This window comes from Pseudorasbora parva, chromosome 3 (genome assembly GCF_024679245.1).
Source record: "Pseudorasbora parva isolate DD20220531a chromosome 3, ASM2467924v1, whole genome shotgun sequence".
Taxonomy (NCBI): domain Eukaryota; kingdom Metazoa; phylum Chordata; class Actinopteri; order Cypriniformes; family Gobionidae; genus Pseudorasbora; species Pseudorasbora parva.
Genome location: NC_090174.1, coordinates 63,303,174 through 63,324,470, shown reverse-complemented (window position 1 = coordinate 63,324,470; position 21,297 = coordinate 63,303,174). Strand labels below are relative to the sequence as shown.

General features: G+C 39.9%; 1 protein-coding gene across 4 annotated transcripts in view; it reads left to right on the top strand.

Moving 5' to 3' along the window:
• Positions 1–21,297, top strand: part of LOC137071614 (myotubularin-related protein 3) — a 49,448-nt gene that overhangs the window by 17,427 nt on the left and 10,724 nt on the right. For 3 of the 4 annotated variants that reach the window (XM_067439778.1, XM_067439779.1, XM_067439780.1), the window contains exons 11-18: positions 925–1,059; positions 10,761–10,872; positions 12,322–12,517; positions 16,573–16,758; positions 17,249–17,419; positions 18,202–18,335; positions 18,828–19,590; positions 21,060–21,173. In XM_067439778.1, the coding sequence (XP_067295879.1) occupies positions 925–1,059; positions 10,761–10,872; positions 12,322–12,517; positions 16,573–16,758; positions 17,249–17,419; positions 18,202–18,335; positions 18,828–19,590; positions 21,060–21,173 (1,811 nt within the window). The other variant, XM_067439781.1, reaches the window with a different exon arrangement.

Here is a 21,297-nt window from a genome sequence, read left to right as displayed (position 1 = left end):
CTGCAGTAGCTACCGTTCAACCTTAAGAGGGCAGCACTGAGACGTTTTTACACCATATATTATAGAATTAAAACACTTTATACCCAAATGTCAAAATATTTACTCGAATCAATAAACAGCATTAATAAAGCCCCAGTCTTGCAGATCATTAACTAAAAAGAGTTGGTTTAGGGTTTAGTTACCCTTTAGGGTTTAGTTACCCTTTAAAGGGACAGTTCACCTCTAAAATTATGTTAATAAAACAACAAAAGACAGAGAAAATCACTCACTGCTCTTGAATAAATAAATAAATAAAAAATGTAATACAGTAGCTTTTAATCAATGTATATTAAAGACTATGTAGTTTTAATTTTACATTTATTCATTCAATTTCATACTTTAATGCTGCTGTACATCTGAGCTGCCACTGTAAATCTTTATATATATTTATTTTATATTATACAATACACTAGGAATGTGTGCAAGGTTTTTTTAAAGTAAAGTTTTAAGTTTAAGGAAGGTTTTTCCAGGTCTTTTAAGTAAAATAAAGAAAAAAATTCTCCTTAACCTCTTTCTGTTCCTGTCGCCTAAGAATAGAATAGCAAAAAACCGAAGCGAACCGAAAACCGTGGTGTGTATTGAACCGTGGACTAACTGTATTGTTGCATCCCTAGACGGAAACAAGAAACCCCATAGGCAGATTTTCTCACCCCATAGGCAGATAATTTTGCCCGTTTCATTTTGATTTTCAACAAAACAAGAATAAAAATCTTATGTCGTTTTACTGATCTAGTAAATGCATCTTGATTTAAGAATTGTTAGATATTTAGACTGGAAACAAGACAAAATGACTGAGTAAGAAGAGCATTTTTTGCAGTGTGGTTGGATTGTTTTTCCAGCTCCATCACCGCAGCTGTTCATTCCCTTTCCTGTTCTCACATACAGATCCTCACATGGCCAATGGGAACATAGAGGCGGAGCCAAGTGCCACGCCCCCTCAGAAGCTGTTAATAATGGACGCCCGTTCGTACGCCGCTGCAGTAGCCAATCGGGCGAAAGGAGGCGGCTGTGAATGCCCAGGTAATGCAGAGCAGATGCTAGTTGAAGATAGGGTTGGGTACCGTTCACAACGGTACCTGTTTTCGGTACTTAAGAGATACATTCATGGTCCTAAATTCTTAAAGGGGGGGTGAAACAGTCAGTTTCAGTCAGTGTCATGTCAATCTTGAGTACCTATAGAGTAGCATTGCATCCTGCATATCTCCGAAAAGTCTTTATTTTTTTTATAATTATATAAGAAAGATGCGCTGTTCCGAGTCTTTCCGAAAAAAGCCGAGCGGGTGGGGGCGTGTCGTATGGGCGGAGCTAAATAATGACGAGTGCGCGCCGCTGTTATTGGGTTGAGTGCGTCGTAAAGCTGTCATCCCTAACAGCGGGAAAAAAACTTTATTCAAAATAAAAATATGGCTTTTAATCAGATACAGCCATACATCTATGATCCGGAATCAGACCCAGAGGCTGCAGTTGAACAGGAGCAGCAGCAAAAACGACTAGAGCAGGACGTCTCTATGTGCTACAAGTTATACACTAACTATATAATATGCTTAGCGGCTTGTGTTATTTACATATTTATACTTGAATTATATCGTCGTATTTTTGTCTTTGAAGGTGTACATGTGGGAAGTGCAGTTGTGCACGTGTGTGTGTGTGTGTTTACGCGTGGTTTGTGTAGACAATTGTAACATTAGTAAGCGGACTGGTTTTGCACGGCAGGTTAAGTTAGTGTTTACATAGAAAGACACAGAATAGTAGCGCATTTGAATGAAGAAGCGTGCTTATTTAGTTCAACATATTTCCCCACTCTTTGTGTATTGTTGTTTGGAGTGCTTTTACAATACACAAACATAAAGTTACACATATAGTGGCCAGCTAAACAAATGTACACGCACTACACATCGCATGCTCCATTGATCAATTAACTATACGGGATCATGTTTGGGCTACTTGATGGGCATAGGCAAAAACACAGACATTTGAAGCAGTCTCACTCACCGCCTGCGGTTCTAACGTTGGGACCTTTATCGTTGGGACTGCTCCATCCTTCAGCATTAGGTGATCGGAAAATCCTGTGTCGAGCTGGGCCTTGTTTATGAAACAGTCGGCACCGAAATGCAGCGAACAGACAGAAACCTTTGCGCAACTCAGTTGCTGATCCGGAAAAGCAAATTACACCCACTGTTGCCTTAACGCGGAGTTTTTGGGGAATCTGTGCAGGACTGTCTTGGTCTGGCAACCAAAAACGCACTTTTTTGGTGACATTGTTATGTGCACATCACCTGTCCAGCATCCTACAAGCCAGCGCTTTGATGGGCGTAGCCTGTTGCTTTCGCTCTCTCTCTCTCTCTCTCTCTCTCTCTCTCTCTCTCTCTCTCTCTCTCTCTCTCTCTCTCTCTCTCACGCTCTTCCGGTAGAATTGTCCGTACGGCCCATACAAGGAAATTCCGCCCCCATTAACGTCAAAGGGGACGCATGATCTCAAAAAACTTGCCGAAACTTATGACTAAACGGAAGTAGTATTTTTGACAAAGAAATACTCCCATCAAACGTCCACCTTAACTTTTGAAACTTTGTCTATGTTTAGTATGGGATTCCAAGTCTTTAACAGTGTAAAAAGATCAGTATGCATGAAACAGCATTTCACCCCCCCTTTAATGAGTATTACATTTTAAAATCAAATTATAAGGCCTTAAAAAGTCTTAAATTCGCTGAAGCATTGCGTACTAGGTCTTAAGTAATGTTAAACAGGTCTTAATTTTCCTACGTGCATGTAACGCTACCTCACTGAAATGCTCTCGCCTCCCTTAGCACGCGCGCACGTGTGTGTGTGTGTTCCGTGGTGTTTGTAGTTCTTTCTTTCGCTAGACCAACTATTGTTCGCTCTATTACAACTACAAATTAGACAAGCATGCGTCTTATATTGCAGCCAATCAGCTTTGGTGTTATTGGCACGAGCCTCTTTCTGATCTTACCCCACAGACGCATAAAACAAAAAATGATTTATTCTTCAGTTGAGTCTGACGGTTCTTGTAGTTCCGCGATCGTGAACGCGAATCTTTCTCACCATCTTGCTTAATGACCAAATAAAAGTAAAATATACCCGATTGCACTAAAAGACTTAATAACAGTGATGTAAACTCCGAACGCCGATGTGTGTTTGCTGCCTATCAGCGCTCGCGCGAGAGTATTGAATGTGTTATTTCTAGGCTCATTAGCCTAACGTTACTCTTGAACGATCAGATATACGGATTATGCATATGTCTATATCCTGATCTGAGTTAAAGTTTGGGACGTGTCAGTAAGCACTGGATCTGCACATTAGTAAGTTCTCAAAGTGAAAGCAAACTAATATAGCTTAACAACACAAACGGGGAAACAGCACTTACACTTAAAGGAACACTCCACCGTTTTTAGAAATAGGGCTTATTCTACTCTTCTACATTTAGATATGTGAGGAAATGCGTTTTAAGCTAAGCTAGCGGCGACCCTGCCAAACTAAAACGATGCACTGAGACAAATGCATTTGCCCACATATCTAAATGTCTAAAGAAGTAGAATAAGCCCTATTTCTAAAACCGCTGGAGTGATCCTCTTCGTAGATATGCATCTTTCTGTTGTATTTATTTGTCCTATTGTCATTTGTTTATAAGTATATATTTTATTACTGACCGATTACTTGATTACGTAATTATATTAAGAAATTATTGCTGAGGTTTACTTTTAAGATGTTTGTTCATATTTCCCACCCCAAGCGATCGTGTTATTAAAGGTAGATAGCACACCGCTGAACCAGCCTTTTGTGTCTTTGTATTACCAAACAAGATTCATGCATTTTGTCAGTTTTGTTGCCATGTGTGACTATTGTGCATCTAACATAATAATATGGTTATGTTGCATCCTAATTATAAAAAAATTTTATTGTTTCAAATTTATGGAAGTGACCACCACAAAATAAAAACTAATTTTGGTGTGTGTATTATATATATATATATATATGCTAATCCTGGTGGGATTGAGCTATGAATAATAAGTTTACTAATACTTTGTTCAATTTAAATTAATTAAATAATATAAGCTTAAGTAATTGAGTGATTCTGCATTTCCTATGCATTTTTTTTATTGCGTGATATAGGTCTCAAATTTTATTCATAATGGTCTTAAATTTGACCTGGTGAAACCTGCAGATACCCTGACATTGATAACTGTAAAGAAACGAAGTCATTTATAGAAGTGTTATTAACATTATGCCATTGTCTGTGATATTTGTTCACTGTAATATTAACCAGTAAATATAGGCTATAGCTACTATGAATTCATTCATTGAATTCATAAAAAACAACCATAGTATTATTTTTTATTTTTTATTAAATTTCTATGAAAAGATTTCCCACAAATTCTGTGTTGTGTATCTTCTGGTAATCAAATGAAGACATACAATTTATCATTTAATTTAATGAAACATTTTTGTCAAACACAGCTGCACAACTGAGCTTAATACTGTTTAAACATGGAAGAAAACTTTTAATATATTACTTAAAATATCAGGTTTACAGGTCTAAAAAATAAAGTTTTGATAGTTTATAATTATTACATTAGTGTTAGTATTATGACGACAGATGATTAGATGATTAATTATTTATGTCTTATTTAATTCTATAAACTATAATACTGATCTGCCAACATTGTCTCTCTATGATAAATTAAAATAAGCTGATAACATCACTGTTTACTCCAGAACGACTGTACAGCCAAATCTAATTCTGCTGCAGTATTGTCCTGTTTGACAACAGGCTTATGAAGTGACTCTCAGAGCGGCTCTGGAGATGATGGACATATGTCCTCATATGAGATGGAAACACGCGATTTTCACGTGCAATTCTGTGTGTGTGTGAGGTAAATAAACTGCGGGTCAGCGGCATTCATTCACACAAACACCCAGGATTCGTATTTAAATAGTCTTTTTGTTGTTTAATGTTCACAGACACTAGTCTATAATCACCAGATGCGTTCTCAGGTACCGAACTGTGGTACCAATTGAATTAATGTGAATCGGTTTTTGGTAGTACTAACGTAATTCACCCTTCGCAAAGACCCGCCCCCTTAGTTGCTGTTGCTATATTTCTTACAAGTGTTCGATACCGCAATGGCGCTCCCACTGTCAATTCGTGCACTCCCTGGGGAAATAGTGAACAATTTCTGAAAAAATGACATGTTGATTTCAGACAGAAGCAGACAGAAATGTCTGCTATATGCATTTGAGTGATTTTTTTCAGGACTGAACGTGACTCGAAATAAACAAAATAAAGATCGTAGCCATAGCCTACAAGTCACAGAGTAAAACTGAACAACCGCATCACTTGCCGATTGAGACAGAGGATAACAACATTAAGGAGCAACACTGTTCCCAAAAAGCAAGCTGGGTATATAACTCTCTGCTCACTATTATAATCATTAAAAGATAATATATAACATAATATTCAGTTATCCTAGCTAGCGTTAGCTAACAACCGTAACATAATTAAGTGTGCTGTAAGGTAAGGACATAATGTGTGGTTAGCTCCACAGGTTTCTGTGCTCATGCCATTGGTCTTATCTATACCCTGGACCTCTGTAAAGCCCAAAATATTACCAGTATGACTGGCCAGTCCTCCACAAGAGTGGCATAAACAGTGGCAGAAAAATGACACCGCAGCCCGTAACAACCGTTAGTGGCGAAGGCGAACCGAAAACGGAAACCCATCTTCTGTCACTACAGCAATGACAGGCAGCGGCGTAGCACCAAATTTTGGGCCCTGGGTACAAACCATCTCGCTGGGCCCCGTACCATGTATGTGTACAGTATTGTTCAAAATAATAGCAGTACAATGTGACTAACCAGAATAATCAAGGTTTTTAGTATATTTGTTATTGCTACGTGGCAAACAAGTTACCAGTAGGTTCAGTAGATTCTCAGAAAACAAATGAGACCCAGCATTCATGATATGCACGCTCTTAAGGCTGTGCAATTGGGCAATTAGTTGAAAGGGGTGTGTTCAAAAAAATAGCAGTGTCTACCTTTGACTGTACAAACTCAAAACTATTTTGTACAAAAAAAATGTTTTTCTGGGATTTAGCAATCCTGTGAATCACTAAACTAATATTTAGTTGTATGACCACAGTTTTTTAAAACTGCTTGACATCTGTGTGGCATGGAGTCAACCAACTTGTGGCACCTCTCAGCTGTTATTCCACTCCATGATTCTTTAACAACATTCCACAATTCATTCACATTTCTTGGTTTTGCTTCAGAAACAGCATTTTTGATATCACCCCACAAGTTCTCAATTGGATTAAGGTCTGGAGATTGGGCTGGCCACTCCATAACATTAATTTTGTTGGTTTGGAACCAAGACTTTGCCCGTTTACTAGTGTGTTTTGGGTCATTGTCTTGTTGAAACAACCGTTTCAAGGGCATGTCCTCTTCAGCATAGGGCAACATGACCTCTTCAAGTATTTTAACATATGCAAACTGATCCATGATCCCTGGTATGCGATAAATAGGCCCAACACCATAGTAGGAGAAACATGCCCATATCATGATGCTTGCACCTCCATGCTTCACTGTCTTCACTGTGTACTGTGGCTTGAATTCAGAGTTTGGGGGTCGTCTCACAAACTGCCTGTGGCCCTTGGACCCAAAAAGAACAATTTTACTCTCATCAGTCCACAAAATGTTCCTCCATTTCTCTTTAGGCCAGTTGATGTGTTCTTTGGCAAATTGTAACCTCTTCTGCACATGCCTTTTTTTTAACAGAGGGACTTTGCGGGGGATTCTTGAAAATAGATTAGCTTCACACAGACGTCTTCTAACTGTCACAGTACTTACAGGTAACTCCAGACTGTCTTTGATCATCCTGGAGGTGATCATTGGCTGAGCCTTTGCCATTCTGGTTATTCTTCTATCCATTTTGATGGTTGTCTTCCGTTTTCTTCCACGTCTCTCTGGTTTTGCTCTCCATTTTAAGGCATTGGAGATCATTTTAGCTGAACAGCCTATCATTTTTTGCACCTCTTTATAGGTTTTCCCCTCTCTAATCAACTTTTTAATCAAAGTACTCTGTTCTTCTGAACAATGTCTTGAACGACCCATTTTCCTCAGCTTTCAAATGCATGTTCAACAAGTGTTGGCTTCATCCTTAAATAGGGGCCACCTGATTCACACCTGTTTCTTCACAAAATTGATGACCTCAGTGATTGAATGCCACACTGCTATTTTTTTGAACACACCCCTTTCAACTAATTGCCCAATTGCACAGCCTTAAGAGTGTGCATATCATGAATGCTGGGTCTCATTTGTTTTCTGAGAATCTACTGAACCTACTGGTAACTTGTTTGCCACGTAGCAATAAAAAAATATACGAAAAACCTTGATTATTCTGGTTAGTCACATTGTACTGCTATTATTTTGAACAATACTGTATGCGTATGTATAGAAAACTGACTTCTAAGGGGCCTGATTACTCTGTACCCTTTATCCCCCCAGTCCGACGCCCCTGATGACAGGTGTGTTATTTTTCACGCTTTGTAAATAAGTATATAAATACCAAATATGATAAACCATGTAAATTACTGTGGTATAAATTACTGTACCAGAAAGACTTGTATGACAAGTCAGACATGAAGTTTGTGAAGAGGATTGTCTGAAATGACAGATGAGGATTTCAGGAACGGATGAAACTGTACATCGCCAAGCCTTTCTGGATACCTGCAGTCTGCGTTGCAAGTCCCATATGAGCATATTTCTACAATTTTTCAAGTTAAAAACGACGTCAGTCTACTAAGCGTGGTGGTTTGTTTGTCGGACAAATGGCGGATAGCAACAGGGGGGCGCACAATATCGGCGTTATGATTGGTCAGAGTGCCTGTCAATTAGTGGTAGAATGTAACGATGTACAAATACTTCGTTACTTTACTTAAGTACATTTCTCACGTATCTGTACTTTACTTAAGTACATTTCTCACGTATCTGTACTTTACTTAAGTAGAATCAATAGTGCATACTTTTTACTTTTACTTCGTTACATTTTGCAGCAAATATTCTACTTTCTACTCCACTACATTTCTACAGCATTTCGTTCCATTTTCTGATCAGTTTCAGGGCTCGAATTTAAGGTTTGTTGGGATAATTAATGGATAATAATGGGCTAATGTATGAACTGACGGTTGTGCTGTTGACAATCGCGCAGCGTCTCGAGGAGAAATGGAAACAAACCAACGCCGCTCGTACAGAGAAACTCAATAACATACTGCAGTAAATGTTCAAAATGTGAAAGTTTTTAAATTTGATAACGTATAATACAGTTAAAAAAACATCACGACACGACCAAGAGTGTGTTTTCCTGAATACCATCACGACTGAAAATGTGACACTGATTTCATGACAGCTCCATAAACAATTAGTTAAAATTAGTCACTTACATTTTAGATGCAATATAAACAGATGTTGTTTTATTACAGCAGCGAAAATATTTCCAAGATCAGCTCATATTTCCACATCAGAACCACAACGCATCTCACAGCAATAGTGTGTTACTGAATGATTCAGTGTTAGAAAGAATCGGTTGAATCAAAGATTCAATGACCTGTTCGTAAACGACTGCCTCATTCATGAACGAATCAGCCGTTTGAACGAACCGACTCAATGACTCACTCATTAAGACCTGCCGCCACCTACTGGTAGTTTAGTTTAATGTTCAAACATTCTTTCCAACGTTTCTTATTGTATTACAAATATATAGTTAAAACAATCTCATAACATTATTTAATGCAGTTGTAATTTGTCAGTGTAAATTATTTAATTTAACAACCATAAAGCGTTATTCTAATTTAATTTATTGATCAAATTTAAGAATATAAAAGGAAAGCTGAAGCATATCCTATATTTAAAGGGGGGGTGAAATGCTGTTTCATGCATACTGATCTTTTTACACTGTTAAAGACTTGGAATCCCATACTAAACATAGACAAAGTTTCAAAAGTTAAGGTGGACGTTTGATGGGATAATTTCTTTGTCAAAAATACTACTTCCGGTTAGTCATAAGTTTCGGCAAGTTTTTTGCGATCATGCGTCCCCATTGACGTTAGTGGGGGCGGAATTTCCTTGTATGGGCCGTACGGACAATTCTACCGGAAGCGCGTGAGAGAGAGAGAGGGAGAGAGCGAAAGCAACAGGCTACGCCCATCAAAGCGCTGGCTTGTAGGATGCTAAACAGGTGATATAACCAGTAGCTACTGACTTACCCACTGATAGGCCGGCGGTCGATCTGTATTAGCACTTTCCTCACGCGACGGGCGAATCACTTTCCTCACAGAGCGACTCACTTTCCTCACGCGGCAGGCGAATCACTTTCCTCACTGAGCGAATCACTTTCCTCACAGAGCGACTCACTTTCCTCACGCGGCGGGCGAATCACTTTCCTCACTGAGCGAATCACTTTCCTCACAGAGCGACTCACTTTCCTCACAGAGCGACTCACTTTCCTCACAGAGCGACTCACTTTCCTCACAGAGCGACTCACTTTCCTCACAGAGCGACTCACTTTCCTCACGCGACGGGCGAATCACTTTCCTCACAGAGCGACTCACTTTCCTCACGCGGCAGGCGAATCACTTTCCTCACTGAGCGAATCACTTTCCTCACAGAGCGACTCACTTTCCTCACGCGGCGGGCGAATCACTTTCCTCACTGAGCGAATCACTTTCCTCACTGAGCGAATCACTTTCCTCACAGAGCGACTCACTTTCCTCACGCGGCGGGCGAATCACTTTCCTCACTGAGCGAATCACTTTCCTCACAGAGCGAATCACTTTCCTCACGCGGCGGGCGAATCACTTTCCTCACTGAGCGAATCACTTTCCTCACAGAGCGAATCACTTTCCTCACTGCAGCGCGCTGCTGCACACGTCATTATTTAGCTCCGCTCACATGACACGCCCCCACCCGCTCGGCTTTTTTCGGAAAGACTCGGAACAGCGCATCTTTCTTATATAATTATAAAAAAAATAAAGACTTTTCGGAGATATGCAGGATGCAATGCTACTCTATAGGTACTCAAGATTGACATGACACTGACTGAAACTGAGTGTTTCACCCCCCCTTTAAGATTAATCCTCATAAATATGAAGATTTAAATACATCAAAGCTGATGAAAATGTTCTTCTGGATATTGATATTTAACTCTGCAGATCGTCTGATATTGTGAGTCAGAATGTAAACTCGGCAGCAGATGATACGCACAATTAGCCGACATTAACCCAAAACTAACTGAATTAAAACGCCACAGCCCACACTGTTTTCTTCTTTTTAATTATTAAAATATAGACATTAAGAGAATAAATTGTTATACAAGTACTTTTACTTCTAAAAGTACATTTAAAATCAAGTACTTTTTTTACTTTTACTTAAGTAGGATTGTCATCGTAGTACTTCTACTTTTACTTAAGTAAATATGGCAATGGTTATTTGTACTTTTACTGAAGTACTGAGACTCAGTACTTCCTCCACCACTGCTGTCAATCACACTCGCTGCGAAGGGTGAAGTCGGTCGGTGCCCTTAAAAGTATCGAGCTCGGTACCCAACCCCAGTGTCAGAAAACATGCTATCACTATCCTCTCTCTCTCTCTCTCTCTCTCTCTCTCTCTCTCTCTCACACACACACAAATGTCCTCTCTGTGCTTCCTGTAGAGTACTATCCCAACTGTGAGGTGATGTTCATGGGCATGGCCAACATCCACTCCATCCGGAAGAGCTTCCAGTGTTTGCGGACTCTCTGCGCTCAAGGCCCTGATCCGGTCAAGTGAGTAAACTGGTTCAACTTAGAGCTGATAGTTATTTACTACTTAAAGGGTTAGTTCACTCAAAAATTTCAATTATTTCATTAATTACTCCCCCTCATGTCGTTGGACACCCGTAAGACCTTCGTTACACCTTCGTACAATCATTTTACAATGCGACGAAAATAGTTATTGTGCAAGTTATTGCCGTGACCTCGACGCATGCGTGAGAATATGACGCAGATCGGCCGTTCATGACCAGAAGAGGAGGCTCGGAAGACAATAACTCGGCGGATAAAGTCATTGTTTAGATTTTTTTTGCGCACAATAACTATTCTCGTCTCATTGTAAAATGATTGCACAGCCGCTGTAGTGAGATGGGCTGTGTGTCGATGTGTTTAGGGCCTTTATGGGTCTTGTGAGTGGGAATGGACTGAGTGCCAATGGAGGCCTATCTGAAGCCTTTCTCAGCTTTACACTAAAATATCTTCACTTGTGTTCTGAAGATGAATGAAGGTCTGACGGGTGTCCAATTTAAAATAATGGTAAAACTAGAAACCAATATACATTATGCTATGGTTAAAAATTTAAATTGCATTCCTGGGTCTATATATCCCATAATTGAGGTCGCTTCAACCCGCGGACATGGAAAACAACCGGCGGGAAAACCGCAGACTTGGCAACACAGTGCAGTTGAGTTCTGTTGACATTTGACTACTAATGTTATGCGCCGCTTCGCTGCTCTGATTGGTTGTTGGTCTGTCCAATCGAGGTCTTTCCTGGTTGGGTTGAAACGCCCCATAATCACAGTCCAATGAGCATCAGACTCATATTCTGACTAGAGCTGAGGATGACCACGGCAGGCTAATGAATTGTGCTCTTAAAGAGCTTGATTTTTGCTAACCCCATTACATTAGTTGTGCACTGCAAAAAATGCTTTTCTTAATCAGTATTTTTGTCTTGTTTCTAGTCAAAATATAAAAAATGTCTTACATTAAGAAACATTTACTAGACAAGCAAAAGTAATTGTCTTGTTTTGTGAAAAAATAACTCAAAATGAAGAGAGTTTTTGCTTAAAATAAGATAAATAATCTGCCAATGGGGTGAGAAAAATGATCTTAATTCAAACAGAAAACAAGATTATTCTTCTCACCCCATTGGCAGATTATTTATCTTATTTTAAGCAAAAACTCTCTTCATTTTGAGTTATTTTTCCCCCAAAACAAGACAATTACTTTTGCTTGTCTAGTAAATACGTCTTGTTTAAGAATTTGTAGATGTTTGGACTCGAAACAAGACAAAAATACTGAGTGAGAAAAGCATTTTTTGCAGTGTGGTGTACAGCGCAGGAAAATGGAGCATTTATAATTAATTCCAATATCACCCCACTAGTACCTTCTCATAACGATATAATATCCATATCATGCACTTCTCTCCTCATGGTTTCCTCTCTCCGTGTGTTCTCCGATTAGCTGGCTGTCGGCTTTGGAAGCCACAAAATGGCTGCAGCATCTGTCTCTGCTGCTGAAAGCGTCTCTTCTGGTGGTGAATGCAGTGGATCGGGATGGCAGGCCTGTGCTGGTTCATTGCTCCGATGGCTGGGACAGGACGCCTCAGATTGTGGCTCTGTCCAAACTGCTATTGGATCCCTTCTACAGGACCATCAAGGTCTGTCTGCACACTGCAAAAATGCACAGCGAGCGCTGCTTCTGCTCTAAAGCGAGTCATAGTCCAGTGCGACTTATAGTCCGGAAATATTTCGGTTATTTTTCTAGTCAAAATATCTAAAAATTCTTACATTACGAAACATTTACTAGACAAGTAAAAATTATTGTCTTGTTTTTGGAAAAAATAACTCAAAATGAAGAGAGCTTTTGCTTAAAATAAGATAAATAATCTGCCAATGGGGTGAGAAAAATAATCTTGTTTTCTGTTTGAATTAAGATTATTTTTCTCACCCCATTGGCAGATTATTTATCTTATTTTAAGCAAAAACTCTCTTCATTTTGAGTTATTTTCCCCAAAACAAGACAATTATTTTTGCTTGTCTAGTAAATACTTCTTGTTTTAAGAATTTTTAGAGGTTTGGACTAGAAACAAGACAAAAATACTGAGTAAGAAGAACATTTTTTGCACTTGTTTTATAAGAATGACATGTATGGCAGGAGTGTTGTAAAGTTTAAAGTGATAGTTCACCCAAAAATGAGCCTGATGTTTATTTGCTGGTCAACATGTAGGTGTGTTTGTTTCTTCAGGAGAACACAAATGAAGATTTTTAACTCAAGCGTTGCAGTCTGTCAGTCATAATGATGTGAATGGGGAACAATTCTAAGAGAGTAAAAAAAAACATGCTTAGTCAACATGCACCTGCTGCTCGTGACGACACACTGATGTCTTAAGACACGAACCGATCGGTTTCTGTGAGAAGCACAACAGTATTTATCAGTACACACAGTATTTTCATCAGACAGAAGTAATATCTGATGGGATATTACACTAGATGAGATTCGTCTGATACGAGGTAAAAAATAACAAATACTGTTGTGTTTCTCACAGAAACTGATCGGTTCGTGTCTTAAGACATCAGTGTGTCGTCACGAGCAGCAGGTGCATGTTGATTTAGCATGTTTTTTTTTACTCTCTTAGAATTGTTCCCCATTCACATCATTATGACTGACAGACTGCAACGCTTGAGTTAAAAATCTTCATTTGTGTTCTCCTGAAGAAACAAACACACCTACATGTTGAATGCATTGGGGGTCAGCAGATAAACATCACAGGCTCATTTTTGGGTGAACTTTAAGTGCACATTCAGGCCAAACATGACCGCGAACTGCTGTTTAATGCTAGCTCTCTCTGCTTTTAATGGACACAATCAAATGATATTGTCTTTAGGATCTGAGAAATTGTTTTTAAGGATTGCACCAAAATTTGACTGGGTAATATTGCTGGAAAAAGAGCTCTATACCGGCAACACCAAAGTCATGGGTTCGATTCATAGAAAAGCATGATCTGATATAAATGTATTCACTGAATGCAATGTCGCTTTAGATAAAAGTGTCTGTCAATCTCAGTACTCATGTAATCATAGGGTTGTAGCCTAGTAGATTCAAAATGTTTAGTAAAATACATTTAATCAATTAATTTATGCACTAATATAACAATACATAGTAATAAAGGAGGATATTTATGTAGAAATAAACAATGCTGTGTTTTTGATGTTTTTTGTAAAAACTTTTTTCTTACAATTATACAATTTTCTTAATTTTCTATATTAAGCAATTCTGACTTTGCTCGCAATTCTGACTTTCCTCGCAATTCTGACTTTGCTCGCAATTCTGACTTTGCTCGCAATTCTGACTTTGCTCGCAATTCTGACTTTCCTCGCAATTCTGACTTTGCTCGCAATTCTGACTTTGCTCGCAATTCTGACTTTGCTCGCAATTCTGACTTTCCTCGCAATTCTGACTTTCTGACTTTGCTCGCAATTCTGACTTTGCTCGCAATTCTGACTTTGCTCGCAATTTTGACTTTCCTCGCAATTCTGACTTTGCTCGCAATTCTGACTTTGCTCGCAATTCTGACTTTGCTCGCAATTCTGACTTTGCTCGCAATTCTGACTTTGCTCGCAATTCTGACTTTGCTCGCAATTCTGACTTTGCTCGCAATTCTGACTTTGCTCGCAATTTTGACTTTGCTCGCAATTCTGACTTTGCTCGCAATTCTGACTTTGCTCGCAATTTTGACTTTGCTCGCAATTCTGACTTTGCTCGCAATTTTGACTTTCCTCGCAATTCTGACTTTGCCGCAATTCTGACTTTCCTCGCAATTCTGACTTTGCTCGCAATTTTGACTTTGCTCGCAATTCTGACTTTGCTCGCAATTTTGACTTTCCTCGCAATTCTGACTTTGCTCGCAATTTTGACTTTGCTCGCAATTCTGACTTTCCTCGCAATTCTGACTTTGCTCGCAATTCTGACTTTGCTCGCAATTCTGACTTTCCTCGCAATTTTGACTTTGCTCGCAATTCTGACTTTGCTCGCAATTCTGACTTTGCTCGCAATTCTGACTTTCCTCGCAATTCTGACTTTGCTCGCAATTCTGACTTTCCTCGCAATTCTGACTTTCCTCGCAATTTTGACTTTCCTCGCAATTCTGACTTTCCTCGCAATTCTGACTTTGCTCGCAATTCTGACTTTGCTCGCAATTCTGACTTTGCTCGCAATTCTGACTTTCCTCGCAATTCTGACTTTCCTCGCAATTCTGACTTTGCTCGCAATTCTGACTTTGCTCGCAATTCTGACTTTGCTCGCAATTTTGACTTTGCTCGCAATTCTGACTTTGCTCGCAATTCTGACTTTGCTCGCAATTCTGACTTTGCTCGCAATTCTGACTTTGCTCGCAATTCTGACTTTGCTCGCAATTTTGACTTTGCTCGCAATTCTGACTTTGCTCGCAATTCTGACTTTGCTCGCAATTTTGACTTTGCTCGCAATTCTGACTTTGCTCGCAATTCTGACTTTGCTCGCAATTTTGACTTTCCTCGCAATTCTGACTTTGCCGCAATTCTGACTTTGCTCGCAATTTTGACTTTGCTCGCAATTCTGACTTTGCTCGCAATTTTGACTTTCCTCGCAATTCTGACTTTGCTCGCAATTTTGACTTTCCTCGCAATTCTGACTTTGCTCGCAATTCTGACTTTGCTCGCAATTCTGACTTTGCTCGCAATTCTGACTTTCCTCGCAATTTTGACTTTGCTCGCAATTCTGACTTTGCTCGCAATTCTGACTTTGCTCGCAATTCTGACTTTCCTCGCAATTCTGACTTTGCTCGCAATTCTGACTTTGCTCGCAATTCTGACTTTGCTCGCAATTCTGACTTTCCTCGCAATTCTGACTTTGCTCGCAATTCTGACTTTGCTCGCAATTCTGACTTTGCTCGCAATTCTGACTTTGCTCGCAATTTTGACTTTGCTCGCAATTCTGACTTTCCTCGCAATTTTGACTTTCCTCGCAATTCTGACTTTGCCGCAATTCTGACTTTCCTCGCAATTCTGACTTTGCTCGCAATTTTGACTTTGCTCGCAATTCTGACTTTGCTCGCAATTTTGACTTTCCTCGCAATTCTGACTTTGCTCGCAATTTTGACCTTGCTCGCAATTCTGACTTTCCTCGCAATTCTGACTTTGCTCGCAATTCTGACTTTGCTCGCAATTCTGACTTTCCTCGCAATTTTGACTTTGCTCGCAATTTTGACTTTGCTCGCAATTCTGACTTTGCTCGCAATTTTGACTTTGCTCGCAATTCTGACTTTGCTCGCAATTCTGACTTTGCTCGCAATTCTGACTTTGCTCGCAATTTTGACTTTGCTCGCAATTCTGACTTTGCTCGCAATTCTGACTTTGCTCGCAATTTTGACTTTGCTCGCAATTTTGACTTTGCTCGCAATTCTGACTTTGCTCGCAATTCTGACTTTGCTCGCAATTCTGACTTTATATTTTGCAATTCAAAGAAAAAAAGTTTGAATTGTGAGATAAAGTCGCAAAATACCTTATTTATTTTTTATTATGTGGCAGAAATGAGCTTCCAGAGTTAGCATAAAAGAATCATTGCATGTAAGGTCTGAATTGATTCACCGAAATGGAGAGTTTGAACCTCGTTGTTATCCTGAAAGTGAACTCTTGACGAAGAAAGCATCAGAGAGTTTTTGTTTGGTCTCCGCAGGGCTTTCAGGTTCTGGTGGAGACTGAGTGGCTGGATTATGGTCATAAATTTGGCGACCGCTGCGGCCACGGCGAGAATGCGGATGATCTGAACGAGCGCTGTCCTGTGTTTCTGCAGTGGCTGGACTGCGTTCATCAGCTCCAGAGACAGTTCCCTTGCTCCTTCGAGTTCAACGAGGCCTTTCTGGTACTCATCCTGCTTGCTATCAGTGATGCGCGGGTTGTTACCCACGGTTACGAGTCATCCAAAAATATTTGTAATGATTTGCCAATTAAACTATTGTAATTTATATAGTACTACACACAATTTAGCTACTATGAAATCCATTGGAGGATCCTCTGCGTTCCAGCATAAGTGCAGCTAGTGAGCGCACACTGGAAAAATGATTTTATTACTTAGTATTTTTTCCTGTCTTAAGCCCAAATATCTAAAAATTCTTACATTAAGAAGCATTTACTAGACAAGCAAAAGTTATTCATTTTGAGTTATTTTTCCCAAAAGACAATAATTTTTACTTGTCTAGTAAATGTTTCTTAATGTATTTTTTTTTTTTTAGATATTTGGACTAGAAACAAGACAAAAATACTAAGTAAGAAATGCATTTTTTTGCAGTGTATGATAGCTGCTGGTTTAGATCATGCTGCTTTCACGACTGTGGCTGTATTTGTGTCTGTAGGTGAAGTTAGTGCAGCACACGTACTCGTGTCTGTTTGGGACGTTCCTGTGCAACAGTTTGAAGGAGCGCGACGAAAAACGCATTCAGGAAAAGACCTGCTCCATCTGGACTCTGCTTCGGCCGGCCAACATATCCTTCCACAACATCCTCTACTCTCCGCACTCCGAGGCCGTAAGTCTGCAGAGTTCTCAAATACACTCCAGCCAGGGTTATTATAAATTAAATAAAAAGAAATTAGGATCTGCAGGGTTTTTTTAACCCTTAAATGTATGACTGCTTCGCCAAACATTCTTACAAATTCGGTTCGTGAAGCATCGAAAAAATACATCTTGGTCCAAAAATAACAAAAACTACGACTTTATTCAGCATTGGCTTCTCTTCCGGGTCTGTTTTCAATCCGCATTCACGACTGCGCAGTGACTGACGTGTTCTCTGGAGCACACAAGCTTCGTTTATAGTCTGAGGGAGAACCCGGAAGAGAAGCCAATGCTGAATAAAGTCGTAGTTTTTGTTATTTTTGGACCCAAATGTATTTTGGATGCTTCAAGAGACTCTAATTAACCCACTGATGTCTCATATGGACTACTGTGATGATGTTTTTATTCCCTTTCTGGACATGGACAGTATAGTGTGCATACACTTGCATACGCTCTCGGACTAAATATACAATATCTTAAACTGTGTGTGAAGATGAACGGAGGTCTGACGGGTGTGGAGCGACATTAGGGAGAGGAGTTAATGATAGACATTTCATTTAGGGGCGAACTATCCCTTTAAGAGTGTATATCCCAACGCAAGACTTGGAACGGACTTTATGTCCCAAATTAAGACTTTATATCAAATAAAGGCAGCCTTGATGAGACAAACGCATTAAAACCATCTTGTCGACCCCCATCATTTGAACGGTAGTGATTGTAGGTTAAGACTCTAATCTTAAATCTCATCTCCGTCAGGTTTTGCACCCGGTGTGTCACGTGAGGAATCTGATGCTATGGAGTGCCGTCTACCTGCCTAACTCCGCCCCCTCCACGCCTTCTGACGAGTCAGGTGTGCCAGACTCCGCCCCCTCAGCCTCACCTGTGAGCCGGTAAATGACACGTATGAGTTTCCTTTCCCAATCACACACTGCAAAAAAATGCTTTTCTTACTCAGTATTTTTGTCTTGTTTCTAGTCTAAATATCAAAAAATTCTTACATTAAGAAACATTTACTAGACAAGCAAAAGTAATTGTCTTGTGTTTTGGGGAAAAATAACTCAAAATGAAGAGAGTTTTTGCTTAAAATAAGATAAATAATCTGCCAATGGGGTGAGAAAAATAATCTTAATTCAAACAGAAAACAAGATTATTTTTCTCACCCCATTGGCAGATTATTTATCTTATTTTTTTCTCTTCATTTTGAGTTATTTTTCCCCAAAACAAGACAATTTTTACTTGTCTAGTAAATACTTCTTGCTTTAAGAACTTTTAGATGTTTGGACTGGAAACAAGACAAAGATACTGAGTAAGAAGAGCATTTTTTGCAGTTGTAGCTCAAACTGTAGAGCATAAAGTTGAGTCTTTTGCTGGTGATTCTGCAGGTTACCAAAGACTCGGTCGTATGACGATCTGCCCACATCGTGTGAGGGTTTAACCCTAAATCGCCGCAGTAGCGACCCCAACCTGCTCCCTCTGGAGATGAGCGTGGCGGCAGAAACGGATAGAAACAACTTAAACACGAACGATTCTGAAGCATTAAACAGGGACGATCATTCTGTGATTGACAGCCAAATGGAACGGATCTCACAGGAAGTGAGAGAAGAGCACAACAGGAAGCTGAACGTTGTAAATAACACGCCTGCCTTTAATACTCCAGATGATTTTGACAGTGAGGACCAAATGTCAGAGGATCAGGAATGTTCCACTGAAAAATACCCATCTACATCCCAGCATAAAAACAGTGAGTTACCATCACTACATCTAAATACTCCCTTCACTATTACCCATGATCCTTCAGAATCCAGCAGCCAATCTTCCACGGAGAGTTCTTGCAGTCCAAACCACACCTTAAATGGCGACTGCTCACCTTCCCAGCATTCCATTCATCCTCTCTCTCCGCCTTCGGCCAATCAGGAGGACAGTGGCTCGCACAGACAGATGTTTGCAGCTGGAGACGGTTCTCCCACGTCTGACCAAAAGCTCGCCAGGACATTACGGCACCTGGATAAGGACGGGTTGAGTCTGCACAGCGACGCCGTACAGGTGCGTCTTCAGCAGATGGAGGCGGGGCATCAGCTGCAGGTGGAGACGCTGAAGAAACAGGTGCAGGAGCTCTGGAGCCGTCTGCACGTCAACGGGAAGCTGGTGAGGAGCGCTCACACACACACACACACACACAACCCCTAAACCTACCCATCTCTCTCACACACACACACACACACACACACACACACACACACACGCACACACACACACACACGTTGGTCTATGTGGTTTACAGGGACTCTCCATAGGCGTAATGGTTTTCATACTGTATAAACCGTATTTTCTATCCCTTTACACTGCCCCTGCCCCTAAACCTACCCATCACACACACACACTGCCCCTAAACCTACCCATCACACACACACTTCCCCTAAACCTACCCATCACAGGAAACATTCTGCATTTTTACTTTCTCAAAAAAACACCATTTAGTGTGTTTTTAAGGCCATTTGAATTATGAGGACATTTGATGTGTCCTCATAAACCACATTTATAGAGTAATACCAGTGTAATACCCATGTAGTTATACAAATTTGTGTCCTCATAAACCACATAAACAGGCTCACACACACACACACACACACACACACACACACACACACACACACACACACACACACACACACACACACACACACACACCAAATTCTGTCATCATTTACTTACCCTTATGTTATTCCAAACCCAGAGGTGGACAAGTACACAACTTCATTACTTGAATAAAAGTAACTTCTGGTCAAATATTACTCCGTTACAAGTGAAAGTTGTAAAAACTGATTTTTACTGGAGTAAAAATACAGAAGTATTTGTTTTCAAAAGTACTTAAGTATCAAAAGTAAATGTCCTTCTTTATGTCGCTGCATTATTGTATTATAGTTGTATAAATGCACATTATTGTATTATAGTTGTATAAATGCACATTATTGTATTATAGTTGTATAAATGCACATTATGCCATCATGGTTTAAGCCAGTCAGTGACGCTCCATCTGACACACTAGCAGACGACTAACTTAAACTCATTTAAATACTTGTAGAAAAGTTACAAAGCTGCTGTCACTTTAAGGCCGAATGCACGGATCCAATACACTGACACACATCTGATATTCTCACACTGTTCACCTTCACTGAAGACAGAATCAACTTTGTTTATGTCAATCCTCCACTAAATGAGCATTTGGACATCCGTCTTCTTCCATTTTGCTCTAAACTATAAATCAGTGTTTAATAAATGCTGTGAAATCATTGAACTTCACGAGACTCTGCAAGAGTGATTCCTGAAAGGCTTTCTGCAAAAACCCAAACACCTTTAAAAGAAGAAAAAAATCATCACTGACTTTCAAAGCTGCGACAGAAACGACTTTCCACTTCGAGGACCTTGATAGAAATGTAGTGGAGTAAAGAGGACGATATTTGTCTTTCAGATGGAGTGAAGTTAAAGTCAGAAGATTACAGAAAAAATAATACTCCAGTAAAGCACAGAGACTCAAACAGTGAACTTCAGTACAGGACTCGAGTAAATGAGCTGAGTTACTGTCCATCTCTAAACGAAGGCTTCCTCTTTCTCAGACGTCTCTTCCTGACGGGGAGAATAATGTGGATTCTGGCTGTTTGCAGCGATGCGGTGCGAATGAACTCCTGTCAGAGTCCAGCTGGGAACAGATCGGGGATCAGGACGCAGAGGTGAGGAAAAACCGGAACACCGGAGCTGCTTTATAGTGGAAGCTGAAGCTGTTATTCTAATCAAAAGAGACACTGTCTATGTTTTACATGCTTAATATTGTAAATCTGCAGCTTTAATTTATTG